At 40.9% G+C, this 13444-nt stretch overlaps 1 protein-coding gene across 16 annotated transcripts in view; it reads left to right on the forward strand.

The window, feature by feature from the left end:
* Window positions 1–13444, forward strand: part of MAGI2 (membrane associated guanylate kinase, WW and PDZ domain containing 2) — a 1141222-nt gene that overhangs the window by 54013 nt on the left and 1073765 nt on the right. For 11 of the 16 annotated variants that reach the window (XM_075926597.1, XM_075926590.1, XM_075926502.1 and 8 more), the window contains exon 2: window positions 12439–12510. The exons of the other annotated variants lie outside the window; for them this stretch is intronic. In XM_075926597.1, coding sequence (XP_075782712.1) covers window positions 12439–12510 — 72 coding nt within the window. The remainder of the gene's footprint in view (window positions 1–12438; window positions 12511–13444) is intronic. 16 annotated transcript variants of the gene reach the window in all.

Genomic DNA, 13444 nt, shown 5'->3' on the forward strand with positions numbered 1-13444 from the left:
CATGATACCTCCTTTCTAGTTTGTAAACTATCAATCAGGGCCTGTCTTCTTGTACAGCACCTAACATGATGGGGCTCAGATCTCAACTAGGGCTTCTAAGAGCTGCAGATATATATATAATACTTATAATTTGTATAGTGTTGCCATTCACTTAGAGCTACAATGTTCCCTCACAAGACAATAAAGCTACTTCTTTAGTGATTACTGTTTGTAAAATAATTTTTTTAAATGGTCATAGGACCAATTCTGTGTGATGCTGAGCACTCTCCATTTATACTGGTTTCAACAGCAGTTACATCCCTGTTGGAGTGAACTCTCAAGTATAACTGAGATTTGTTTACTAGAATCAGGATGTGTATTGCATCTGTTTTTCTTATGAAATATTTCAAATGTTTTCAGTTTGGAAGGCTCACGTGTTTCTAATTTCTAACTTTCATTAGAGTGGTTTATTTTTGGTTTAAAGTTAGATGTTAAAATGGTGATAACAAGTGATATGAAAGCAAAACTGTTCCATATTTTTCATTTCTCCTACTCCCAGTGTGCCAGGAATCTGCTTAATAGTTAAATGTCATTGAAAGCAATTTTTTTTGAAAAATTAACATCCTCCCTTACAGATGATTATCGTAAATTAAAAAGGCCTATCCTAATCGAGTTATAAGTCCATTTTAGGACAGATGTCTCAGTAATAAAAATAATCTACTCAGGATCTAACCCTACTGCACTGCACCCACATTAAGCTCCTTTGTGTGGGGTGTGTATGTGTACTTGTAAGGGGGTTAGATAGCATTTCAGTGAAATGTCAATATACACTATTGGCACCTGTTACATACATTTTAACTCACTGTAACTGATTTATTCATATCAAAACATTATATGGCTTTGTAGATTTAAAATAAATCAAAACAAAAAGGATTGCATAACATTTATTTGTGTCCACATTTAAGCCTGATGATGTTTTAGTTATAGAAAGAGATGAATGAAGTAGATGAAGTTGAATGAAATTCAGTTAACCTTAGCACCCTCTAAGTTTCTTTCTAAAATTAGTGAGTGTTACATTATGTAATCAGTGTTTGTATACTGCTGACTGGCTGGCCTAGAAGTATATACTGCAAACTCCCCGTATGCTGGTGCCTATGAAGCAGGTACCTCTCCATTGAATTGCTGACAAGTGTGGCTGAGAGGGAAGAGCTGCACACTGGGGGTGCATCTACATTGCACCTGGAGCTTTAAATAAGCTATGCAATTAGAGCTACGCAAATTGTGTAGCTTATTTTGAAATTTGGAGCTGTCTACGCAGCACTTATCTTGAAATAAATCGCTATTCTGAAATGTCCCTTACTCTTTGTGGAATGAGGTTTACAAGTACGTCGGAATAGTGAGCCCATTATATTTTGAAATAACGGGTGCGCTCAAAAGATGTGGAATAGCTATTTTGGGATACCTCTGGTATCCCAAAATAGTGCTGCAGTGTAGACATAGCCTGGGTTTGCATTCGTTTTAACCCTGCTGCTGACTTGCTATTTGTGAGTTTGAGCATGCCGACCTACCCCAACTCCCATCAAAATCAGTGGGAATCTTTCTATACATTTCAGTAAGAGTTGGGCTGCACCTGTAACCTCTTTACTTCCATTTCCCCTTCTGCAGTTTCCCGTTTTTAATGTTTAAAAAGTGGTAAATTGTCTCACTACATCAAATTGGCAGTGTGGAGCCCACCAAACAAATTCAGTATTATTTAACACCTTATATTTTTAATTCTTCTAGGACAACTGTTCCATACCTCCACCTGCTGAATGAAAATACTGAAATGAAATACGGTTAGATACAGTAGTTAAACTTGCAGTTATGCTCAGAGAGGACAGAATGCAAGCTAGAACAGGATTTAGGGCTGGCCACCCCAAGCCTCTTATACCCACTATCCATGCTGTGGCTTGTGGGTGCAGATGAGCACCCCTATATTTTTCAGTGGGTGATGGAGCGCTGAGCCTACAATCACCACCACTACTCCAGCTGGTGGACTGCAGTAGTACCTGGAAGTATGGTTGTTTCCTCTGAAAAATCTCCTATTGATCACTTCTAAGTGGGATTCTGGTCCCTACAGAGAGTGATGTAATAGGATATGATAAAACTTTTATTCCTTGAAGAATATAAATGGTAATGTAAATAGGGGAAACTGACCAAAGTGGGGACACAATGATAGAAATACATACGGGCTACGTCTAGACTGGCATGATTTTCCGCAAATGCTTTTAACAGTTGCTTTTGCGGAAAAACTTGCCAGTCTAGACGCAGCCAACGTGTTTAAAAAATTGTATAAGCTAAATGTGTCATTGAGCAGCACAGTGTACAAATGTCCTTTGTGATGAGAGATTTGAGCAGTGAGTATTGGGTGTGCTACTGAAGATAACAGTAATTCTGTTTTTGGTCTGTTGTGACCAACTATCACAGAAGAGCTATTTGGGAAGACTGTTACAGGACTGCCACTTATTTCAGAGCTACTTTAGATTCTGCTAGCATTTCCACAATAAACTTATTTCCAAGGGTTTATGACTTGGCATTAAAAATGTGCATCTCGGCAAAAAGACATTTAGGCATTTAGCCATTTTAAAAATTTCATGGATGGAAGCAGAAGTTCATGAATACAGTATCACATGAGTCTTGCTCTTGTGTATATGAATCCAAGCAAATGCATAAGCTCTTCAAGTTCTGTATGATTTCTTGCTATGAGTCTGGAAAATCAGGTTTCAATCCTTTTTGGAGCTCTGGCCCCTAATGTTTGATAATTACTTATGTTTAGGAAGAAAGAAGGATAGTTTAGGGTTGGATCCCTCACATGGGAAAGGGAAACATGAGTTTGCTTACCTGCTCTGCTGCAGACTTCCTTTGTGAGCCTTGGACAAATCTCTTAGCCTTCTGAGTCTCAGTACTCCATCTGTAACGTGGGAATAATAGCACTTCTAAACCTGAGTCCTGTGAGGAGAAATATTAAAGCTCGTGAGGTGCTCACATTAGAAGCGCCATATTAGTATGTTAGGGTATGTCTACACTACCCCGCTAGTTCGAACTAGCGGGGTAATGTATGCATACCGAACGTGCTAATGAAGCCCGGGATTTGAATTTCCCGGGCTTCATTAGCATAAAGCCGGCTCCGCCATTTTAAAAAGCCGGCTAGTGCGAACCCTGTGCCGCGCGGCTACACGCGGCACGGGCTAGATAGTTCGAACTACGTAGTTGTTCTGAACTATCTGTACGCCTCGTGGAACGAGGTGTACAGATAGATTGGAATGGCTACGTAGTTCGAACTATCTAGCCCGTGCCGCGTGTAGCCGCGCGGCACGAGGTTCGCACTAGCCGGCTTTTTAAAATGGCGGAGCCGGCTTTATGCTAATGAAGCCCGGGAAATTCAAATCCCGGGCTTCATTAGCACGTTTGGTATGCATACATTACCCCGCTAGTTCGAACTAGCGGGGTAGTGTAGACATACCCTTACACAAAGAAGGAAGGAGGTTCCAAATACTATTTGATTTTCAATGCTAAATGTCTGAAAGTTACCTGTAGGAAACAATGGCATATTTAGTTGGGGCACAGCCTTGTGATGGCCTGCAAGTGGAACTCCAGCAAGTACAACTCCTGGTTCTGTGGGCAGCCTCCCTCTGGGATCAGACCACTGTGTATTCAGCAGACAAGGAAAAATATCTTTGACTCATTTAGAACAGCCTAGTCATAGAAGGAGGCTGGGGAGAAATTCCAAATCCTGGTGCAGAGATGGCAATATTATACATGAGAGTTTAATGCTACTTAAATTCTGACTAATTTTTCTAATCCAAATTCAGCTCAAGAGGGAAAAAAGCAGAAAATATCCATGGACACATTAAATGGCTTGTAAGTCAAAGTCCCAGCTGATCCCATTGTACTTAGACACACAACAGACTGGAATCATTGTGGTCAAATGGGTTCATAAACACTCTTTGGAAAGTAGCTAAATATGGATTAATATAATTGACCATAACAGCTTGTTGGGTAAATAATTTCTGTTTGTAAATCACCATACAGTGTATTTGCATAATCACCTTTTTTAAAGAAAAAGGGATATTTCTCCCTCGTATTGGGAAAATCAGCCTACTTTCAAGCACCTTTGAAGTCTGGCATGAAATGGGAGCTGTCTGGGGTACAGAGTTACATTTTAAACAAAAAACAGCTAAAAATGCAAACAGACAAAACCCACCAGTTGCAGTGTAAATACAAAGCAATCCAAAGTTAAACCTAACACAATGGGTGAAATCCCAGCTCCAGTGAAGTCAATGGCAAAACTCCCATTGACTTCATTGTCTTTGTTGCAGTGAGTCTATTTGTGCCAGCTGCTGAGATCTGCTGAGAGGTGCTGAGCATCTTTTTTTTCCATTGACTCCAGTGGAAAATTAGTCTCTCAAGACCAGACCCTAAGTTTTGGGATCAGTATATAATGGTTTGCACCATATGTACTGCCATACATGTGTTCAGTGGGATGGATAAATATGCTGGTACTAAGACACTAAAGTGATGGGTGGACTAGAAACACCTGAGACAGATGCTGAGGGAGTGTTAATGAATGTTCAGAACACAGTGTGGGATTACTTTCAAGCCTCTCTAGTATGGACCATAGTAACAAAACTTTCTCTTCCTTCCTTCTTTGTTCATTCTTTTCAGCTCCCAGACTGAGTCACTGCTACCAGGTGTCTCTTTGGGAGTGAGGAGCAGAGTGAAAACATTCTCTAGCTACAACTTTGTAGCCATTCCCAGGTACCCTAAGGTATAGCAATGACCTTCAGTTCCCTGGAGGTGTTCACCCACTCTGCTGGTCCACACAATCCTGCCTCTCTTCTCCCCTGATGTAGAGACTCTTTTGTTTGTGGGAGTTCACTGCCCCCTCAAATGAGATTTTAGGATTTGCATCACTGTGGTTGAATTAATATTTTCAGCAGTGACTCTGCTGAAGATGTTTGTACTATCTTTTTCTTTTTCCAAAGGGTGAATATTAAGTATGGCAAGTCCTACTGCTAATACTGTGATTATAAATAAACATCATGTAACTGCTGAGTGCTTTCACAGGAGAAACAAGTTGGTGAGCTTAAAATAGTGTGTACTTCCTTGCCTTTTTCTCAATACAAATGTACAGGCTTATTTATTACTCATGGAATGTGTGCCATGTAAATTTATATTGTTACGGCTTTTTGAAGTTTATGGGTATGTCTACACAACAGGGCAAAATTCAAATTAAGTTATGCAACATCAGCTGTGTCAATTGCATGGCTTAAGTTTCAATAGCTTAATTCGGCTTTTGGCGCTGCCTACTCAATAGGAAGTCAAAGGAAGAACACTCTTCCTTCGACTTCCTTTACTCCTTGTAAAATGAGGGTTACAGGAGTTGGAGTAAGAAGTCCTCTAGCTTGCCGTTATTTCGAAATAATGGCTTGCAGCGTAGACGCGCTCTTTGTTATTTCGGAGTAACATCAGTTATTCCAAAATAACACTGCTGTGTAGACATACCCTATGACAGATATTATTGTCAGGAACCAAAACTTAAATTTTGCTTGCAGACAACAGGGTTCCTATCCTGTGGGTAAGTATGGAGTTAAAATCCATATGCACTGATTCCAGATTCTCTGAACTCTAACAAACAATGTTACCAGTTTTAGTTTACATATTTTATAGACCCTCAGAATGAAATTGAAAAAACTACTCTTGCAGGGAACCTTAACCAAGTTTTGTCATTAAAATGACACTTTTTCAAAATGGTGGGACATGGCTGAGCTGGCAGAATAATATGTGGTTTTTTTAAATTTTGTTTTAAGATGATGAAACTTTCTCTTTTTATCCCTTGTTTCTTTATATATGTTTATATATAACAAACACACACACACACACAAACACACAGAAACACAAAATTAAATGTAATATATAGTGAACACAGTCCTTTAAGTAACATTCAGGCAAAACTCTAATTGATATGGGGAGCTATGTCTGATTAAGGAGTACAAGATTGAAGTCATCATCTTTGTAATGATTTTTCCAATTCATTGTTGGGAGATCCTCTAGACTTGTGGGTACAAATTTCAATATTTGGCAGCAAAAGAACAGAGTTCTATACAAAAGTTGAAAAGATTGCTAGAAGGTCCTTTTATTTTATAATAAGATATTAATAATATAAAGAAAAAAGTGGAATAATTGTATAATAATTAGATGCTATAGGGTATAATAATTATAATAGAAGAATGGTTGTTTTTAGAAATTGCTTCCTTCTAGACCCTGGATTAAAGTAGGCAGGCTCTGCCAATTCAAAGTTAAAAAAACATAAACATCAGTGCATCTATCTGCAGTTTAATCTCACATTAAGAGATTAATCTCACATGAAATTAATCTTAATTAACTTGATTTATTTCATATGTTCTTCAGAATTCTTTCTTTGGGCAATTGGTTTTGTTCTCCCAACCATGCAGTGTTTGCGTGGGTTCAAACTGTAAGGCTATGTCTACATTGCATGCTTCTTGCGCAAAAACTTGCTGGCTGTCTACACTGCACACATGTTCTTGCGCAAGTAATTTACAGTATGGCATCAGAAAACATGGCTTCTTCCAGAAAAGTTATTCCTCTCTCTATGAGGAATAAGCCCTCTGCCACAAGAGCTCTTTCACAAGAGGGCAGTGTAGACAGACAACATTCATTTCTTGTGCAAGAAGCTGCTATGGTTAAAATGGCCATCAGAGCCTTCTTGCGCAAGCGAGCATCCACACTGCCTTGGATGCTCTTGCGCAAAAGCACATCTCTTACGCAAAAGCACATAGCAGTGTGGACGCGCTCTTGTGGAAGATTTTTTGCACAGGAGCTCTTCCGTAAAACAGTTCTTGTGCAAGAAGCCTGCAGTGTAGACATAGCCTAAATGTTTAGCTTTTGTCAGGTTACAGGGCCACATGTATCAAGATTATGGGACTTCAGAATAGATTCCAACTCCCTGTGGTCTCCCAATAGCAAAACTACTGACAGCTTCAGGGTGAATATTCACCTACCCACAAGTTCCACTAGTTTGAGTGGGAAGAGACACAATGATGGGCAGAGCAGGCGTTATCTCAATCCTGTCCTGTGTAGTGGAATCCCAAAGATCTTCTGTGAGATTATCATGACAACAATACTGTGGATAAGATCTGCATTCCCTTGCTTCACCCAAATGATAATTCAATGTACCCTTTGCTCATGGAAGTCGGAGGGGATGATTGGCCCCAGAAAGGAATACTTTAGTGTTAGTAGACCCATTATTTCTGAGTTCCTGTCATTTTTTGTATATGACCTGCATCATGGGTTATGCTAGCAATGGGCAACCTAGGCTAGTGAATAGGCCGCATGAGTGTCCCTCCATCATCTCGGTGGGCCACAAGCTTGTCATAACCAGGATGGTCTCCCTGGGATAAGGAAGTTTTGGTAACTGCAATGTTTCGATTGGATGCAGAGGGTGCACATGACTCTCATAGTCAATGTTGTATGCAATACCATGCACCTCACTTCATGTGCCCTTGCTTTATGTGCATGTCGCTTTAATAATACCGGTAGGAAAAAAACTATGACAGAAACCAGCAGAATATGGCAACCCTACACATGGGCAACAATAAAAAAATGTCTCGTAAGCCACACATAGAACCCTGATGGGTCACGTTGGCCCACAAGCCTCAGGTTGCCCACGACTCAGTTACACCATCACCAGCATCCCTCCACGAAATTATTTATCTGCAGTTCAGTTCTCTGTAGTTTAGTCTTTCTCTGCTCCCTCTTCTGTGATGCAGCATGATTCTGATCATTTGGGATGAGCTCACCAGCTGGTGCAAACTGGTGAAGTGCCAATGGGGCTGTGATGATTTACACAAGCTGAGGATCTGGCCTTATGGTGTTTATTATACAACCCCCTTTGTTTTAGCATCAATTCAGATACTTTAAATAATGTTAGCCACTATAAGGAAATGGTTTAAATCAGGGGAAGAAGAACTTTTTTAGTCTGCTTCTAAATGTGGCTGTTAGCACTCAGCTAGCTGGATCAACTGATATGTATATAATAATAAGAAAAATAGCATGGATCCTACAACCATTACTTTTGGGTTAGTAGAAACCCAGAAAATAGGGGGCTGCTCAAGCAATGTACAGAACAGTGCTTACAACGTACAGGAAATCCTTGCCATTCATGGGGGATATGTTATTGATACCATTGTGTGACTACTGGGAGCGGGGGATGTTCCCAACACAAAACAACCACGTTTTCCATATAAATGATGTAATGATGCAATAGATAAATATTTACATGTAATAATGCAATAAACACGTCATCTAAAATTTCCCGATACTGCATCATTTCCTTTTTAACTTTTAGGCTCTGTTACTAGAGTGCCCTGAAAAAGCGTCCTCATGCTACATCATGTGCTTGGGCTGGTGTGGTGCAGTGCACTGTGAATATGTGGAACCATGGATAGTGACACCACAAATGGTGAGAGCTTCCTGTAGCGTATGCCCTTGGCTGCCTCTAACTTAAATGAGAGTTGAGAGCACTGAGCACCTTGCAGGACTGACAGGACATGAATTAATCAAGATCATCTTTAAGTCATTTGGCAGATTACAGCAGAGCAATATAAGATGTGCTAGAGCACCACCATGCAACATACTTCTCTAACTCTCCGTGGAAATACAATGCATATAGGCCTGTATGGGAAGACTCCTTATGGGTAGCTAAGTAACTTTTCAGATAATAAAGAAGTGAAAGCTTTAGTTCTAATCATTTTTAGACAACTCATATTTTTTTGATGAGTGGCATGCATTATTTAGTTAAATTGCTACTTTAGTCCTTTTTATGGATTCTAATTAAAGTAGTTTCAAGGGGTGTTGAAAAAGCAATCTATATCCTGCTGTTCAGCATTACCCATGTGAAGTGCACTATGGAAGGATGAGAGGAAGTATTAGTGCACTCTTTTTTGGAACAAAAACTTGCCGTGAGAATTCTGCAGCTGTAGCATCTGGAGCTATTACTGTGGCAGAAGTCTACAGCACGGGGTGACTGGATGAATGACTGGCAAGCCTTGATATGGAGATCACATGTCTAGATGCCACAGTGATTAGTGTGGTATAAATACCTGGAGATGGTGGAGTTCTTCTGTGGCTAAGGCAGGGAATTCATCCATAAAACCACAGACTGGAGGCAGGATGTTCTCAACAACAGGCTGTGGCCGTGGAACTCCTTCCAAAGAGAGATCAGGCTGACCTCCAAGCCTGACTGTGATTGGAAACGGGATGCATCTTTTCAATGGAACAGCATAAGTAAACCCCACACCTTGATGATATACATTCAGCCCTGTACTCCAGATAAACTTGAGGAAGGAACCATCGTTTATCTGAAAATCTCATGCTGCTTCTGTCAACGCATGCTTAGCTTTAATCGGGTACTCCCTTCACCTCAATGGCAATACTCATGTGCTTAAATTTGATACATTCTTTTTTGGGGGGGGCGGAGGAAGGGAGGGGGGAGATTAGGCCCCTAGATCTGAAAAAGATTACCTCTGAGTACACCAGGTTCTTCAGTCCTTGCTGGGTAGTTTTGTTCAGGAAGCCCCTTCTGAAAGAGGCCCTACTGTGACTTTAAAGAGGGGTGCTCCTCCTCTGCCCACGTTTCCTGAATTCTGACCCCAACCCGTGAAAGTCTGAATTGTAGCTGGGCCAGTACAGGCAAAACACTCTGCAGTTGGTGGGGGGTTGACCTGCCATGTAAAGAACTTATCACTGAAAGATTATTGGCCTGTGTTTTAAGGGCACAGAGATTGTAAATTCTCTTCTTCAAGTAAGAGGAGTCATGTAAAAATTGAGATTATGCTGGGGATAGCGTGTCCAAAATTCCACATGCCTGACAGTGATAAATTATACCACTTAGCATATCAGGTGTTCACTGAAGCAATATTTCAAGGGAACACAGAGCAATAGGAAGTTCAGGATATGAATGAAACATTGTAGACACTGAAGCTATCAAAATGCATAACCCAGTGCAAAAATAAACATTTTAAACAAAAGATGAGCTAGGCTTTTTATGTGCATATTTCATACCTTCATCTAGTACCACAAGACAAGCAGCTTCAGGGGATCACAGGAACATGTTTTAGATACTTCACTCACCACTACGACTCATATCAATTTGATAGCCACATTCACCTCTGTGAATGGAGGTCTGGGGAAGACTGACAGGGTATGTCTACACGGCACCGTTATTTTGAAATATCTTATTTCGAAATAGTTAATTTAAAATAAGTTATTTCGAAATAACGTGTTTACACACAAAATGCATTTCAAAATAGCGTTTTACTATTTTGAAATAGTGCATCCACACTGAGTGGACGCTGAATCGCATTTAAGGCTGGCTGGAACCAGGTCTGGCAGGGCATCAGGTCAGGAGTTACTTTGTGTGGCTGCTGCCTGTGGCTATCTGAGGCCTGTGCATGAAGGGACACTCCCCTTCCCCCGGACAGCCGGTTCTCAGCTTTCCCTGCTTGCTTGCCTATCTTGATGAGGGACAGCAAAGCATTTTGTCTTTGCGTGCTCTGGTTGCCCTTACTCGGGACACCACAGAACTCTGCAACATGGAGCCAGAGCTGCCTGTGGGCACTCTGGTGCTTCTCATGGACGCGTTGCCATGAGCCTGGCTGCACTTTCTGCAGGCTGCCATCCAGGAGGTCCATTGGGGGGCTGTCAGTATCCAGGAGGCCCTGTGGGATAGCTTCTACCCTGAGAAGCACTAAGAGCCTCCCTGGTCTGCCCCACTGGGGGCTTGTGCCTCATTCCTCCCTCACGTCCTTCCAGTTACACCTCCCTAATGAGAAATAATGCTCACGGTGGGTATGTCTACACTACCCCGCTAGTTCGAACTAGTGGGGTAATGTAGGCATACTGCACTTGCAAATGAAGCCCGGGATTTGAATTTTCCGGGCTTCATTTGCATAAGCAGGGAGCCGCCATTTTTAAAACCCCGCTGGTTCGAACCCCGTGCAGCGCGGCTACACGGGGCACGAACTAGGTAGTTCGAACTAGGCTTCCTAGTTCGAACTACCGTTACTCCTTGTGAAATGAGTTACCGTTACTCCTTGTGAAATGGTAGGTGTCCTGCTGCTGCCAATTGTCAGAGCCTATTTGACCAGTGCTCAGGCATCCTTAATGGTCTTCGTATACCTCCCTATCTAGGATATTTGTTGGGCTGTGACATTCATAGGACATTATATAATTGGTTTGGTAGCTGTACTGCAATCTATACATCTGTGAATTCCTACCTGCCTCCATTGGTATTGTTTGGAGTCACCTAATACAGAATGGAGTTGAGCAAGCACTCAAAGAAGAAAAGACAGTTACCTTTTCCCCTAACTCTTGTTCTTTAAGATGTGTTCCTCGTGTCCATTCCATGGCCTTCCCCACTGTTGGCATTTCCGGCAAGAAAGAACTGAGGGGCGGGGGTGTATCGTCAACTCTCTTATACCAGAGGGTGCCAGAGCTGATACTGCTTAGGAAAAAGCTTCAGGCACTGGTAAATGTGGTGAGCACATGCCTAATATGGAATAGACATGAACAGCACATCTCAAATATCACCAGTTACAGAAAAGGTAGTTATCTTTTCAGTTGCTAAAAGGAAAGAACACACATGAAAATAAAACTATCCACAAAATTTAAATGAAAGGAATTAGAAAACTAGATTAAAAAAATAATGGAATCAGGCTTCTTTGCTCCTCATGTACCTCCAAAGTTCAGATTTTTGATGAAAGCTCTAGGTATCAGAACAGTCATCTGCTCCTTGTGAAATTGATTTGAAAACAGAGTACTGTAGCCTGCAGGAATTGCCCTCCCGTGTTATACCTGAGAACCATTTAAAAAGAGATTTAAACAAGAGAGTTAACTTCTTAAGGTGGGCTGGAAAGTTCTTGTATATTAGAAACAGAACCTGACAGACTGGAATTGATAATACAACATTGATGCTTCAGTTAAAAAAATAAAAATAAATGGCTGGAAGGGTCCAGTGAGAACTAACTACTTTACTTGTGAGTTTCTCAAAAAATAAAAATGAGTAGTTGTGTAGCACCTTAGTTAAAGGATATGTAGTTGTATGAGTCTCTGATGTTGTGGTTAGGTCCTGTGATGGTGTCGCTTGTATAGATGTGTGGACAGTTTTGGTAACAGGGTTTATTGCAGGAATACATATGTCTGAGGTGTGATGTGTGGCTGCTGGAAAGAATTTGCTTCAGTTTAGGTGATTGTCTGTAGGCGAGGACTGGCCTGTCCCCCAAGGCCTGTGAGAGTGAGGGATCATTTTCCAGAATAGGTTGTAGATTTTCAGTGATGCACTGGATGGGTTTAAGCGAGGGGCTGTAGGTGATGACTAGTGGTGTTTTCTTATTTTCCTAGTTGGGTCTGTCTTGAAGAAGCAGATTCCTGGGTACTCCCCTGGCTCTGTCAGTCTGTTTCTTCACTTTCCAGGTGAGTATTTAAGTTTTAAGGATGCCTGATAAAGATCTTGAAGGTGTTTGTCTCTGTCTGTGGGATTGGAACAAATCTGGTTGTATCTTAGGGCCTAGCTGTAAACAATTGATCAACTGATATGTCCTGGATGGAAACTAAAGGAATGTAGGTAAGAATAGAGGTCAGTAGGTTTCTGGTATAGGGTGGTGTTAATGTGGCCATCATGTAATTGTACTGTAGTGTCAAGGAAGAGGACCTCCTGTGTGGACTGGTCCAGGCTAAGGTGGATGGTGGGGTGGAAATTGTTGAATTTCCTGTGGAAATTGTTTTTCAAAGTTACAAACCAATACATCTACTCCTCTGAGACTCAAAAAATAAAATGTGTTTGAGTAAGTGTTATTGGTAAGTTTTTACAGTTTCCATGTCCTCACCAATTGTCACCCGTCTCTAAGGAGATTTTCCCGTTACAGACAAAGAAAGTAGTTCTCAGACATTTTTAGACTTTAATCTAAGGTACATTAACTTCAAGTTGACATGAATATTTTTCCATAAGAGCTTTTAAATGTCTCTCCACCATTTTTACCTGCAGTGAAATCGTTCTCGTTATCTTTAATCTAAGGTAGCAGTTGCTGCCTGGGACTCATCCATAGTTAATAGGTTAGAATTATATCTGTTTTCTCCTCTTTCTTTTACTGGCAGATCATATCTGTTTGGTTAATTTTAGAATAGATTCTGTAGGGTGTCCTCCTGAGTATTTATTTGCTTTTCAGGTCAAAAGTGCTTTAATGAATAGGAATATTTTCCTAAATTGGGGGCTTTTACATTTTATTTCTGTACACAATGCAGTCTCTGCTTGATTTTCTCTAGGTCAAGAATTTCTGTTCGAAATTGGAAAAGTTTGTTCCTCTATCAAATCACCATCAAAGTTCAGGTTCAGCTTTAAGTAATAAAT

The sequence above is a fragment of the Pelodiscus sinensis genome, chromosome 1, assembly GCF_049634645.1.
Source record: "Pelodiscus sinensis isolate JC-2024 chromosome 1, ASM4963464v1, whole genome shotgun sequence".
Classification (NCBI taxonomy): Eukaryota; Metazoa; Chordata; order Testudines; family Trionychidae; genus Pelodiscus; species Pelodiscus sinensis.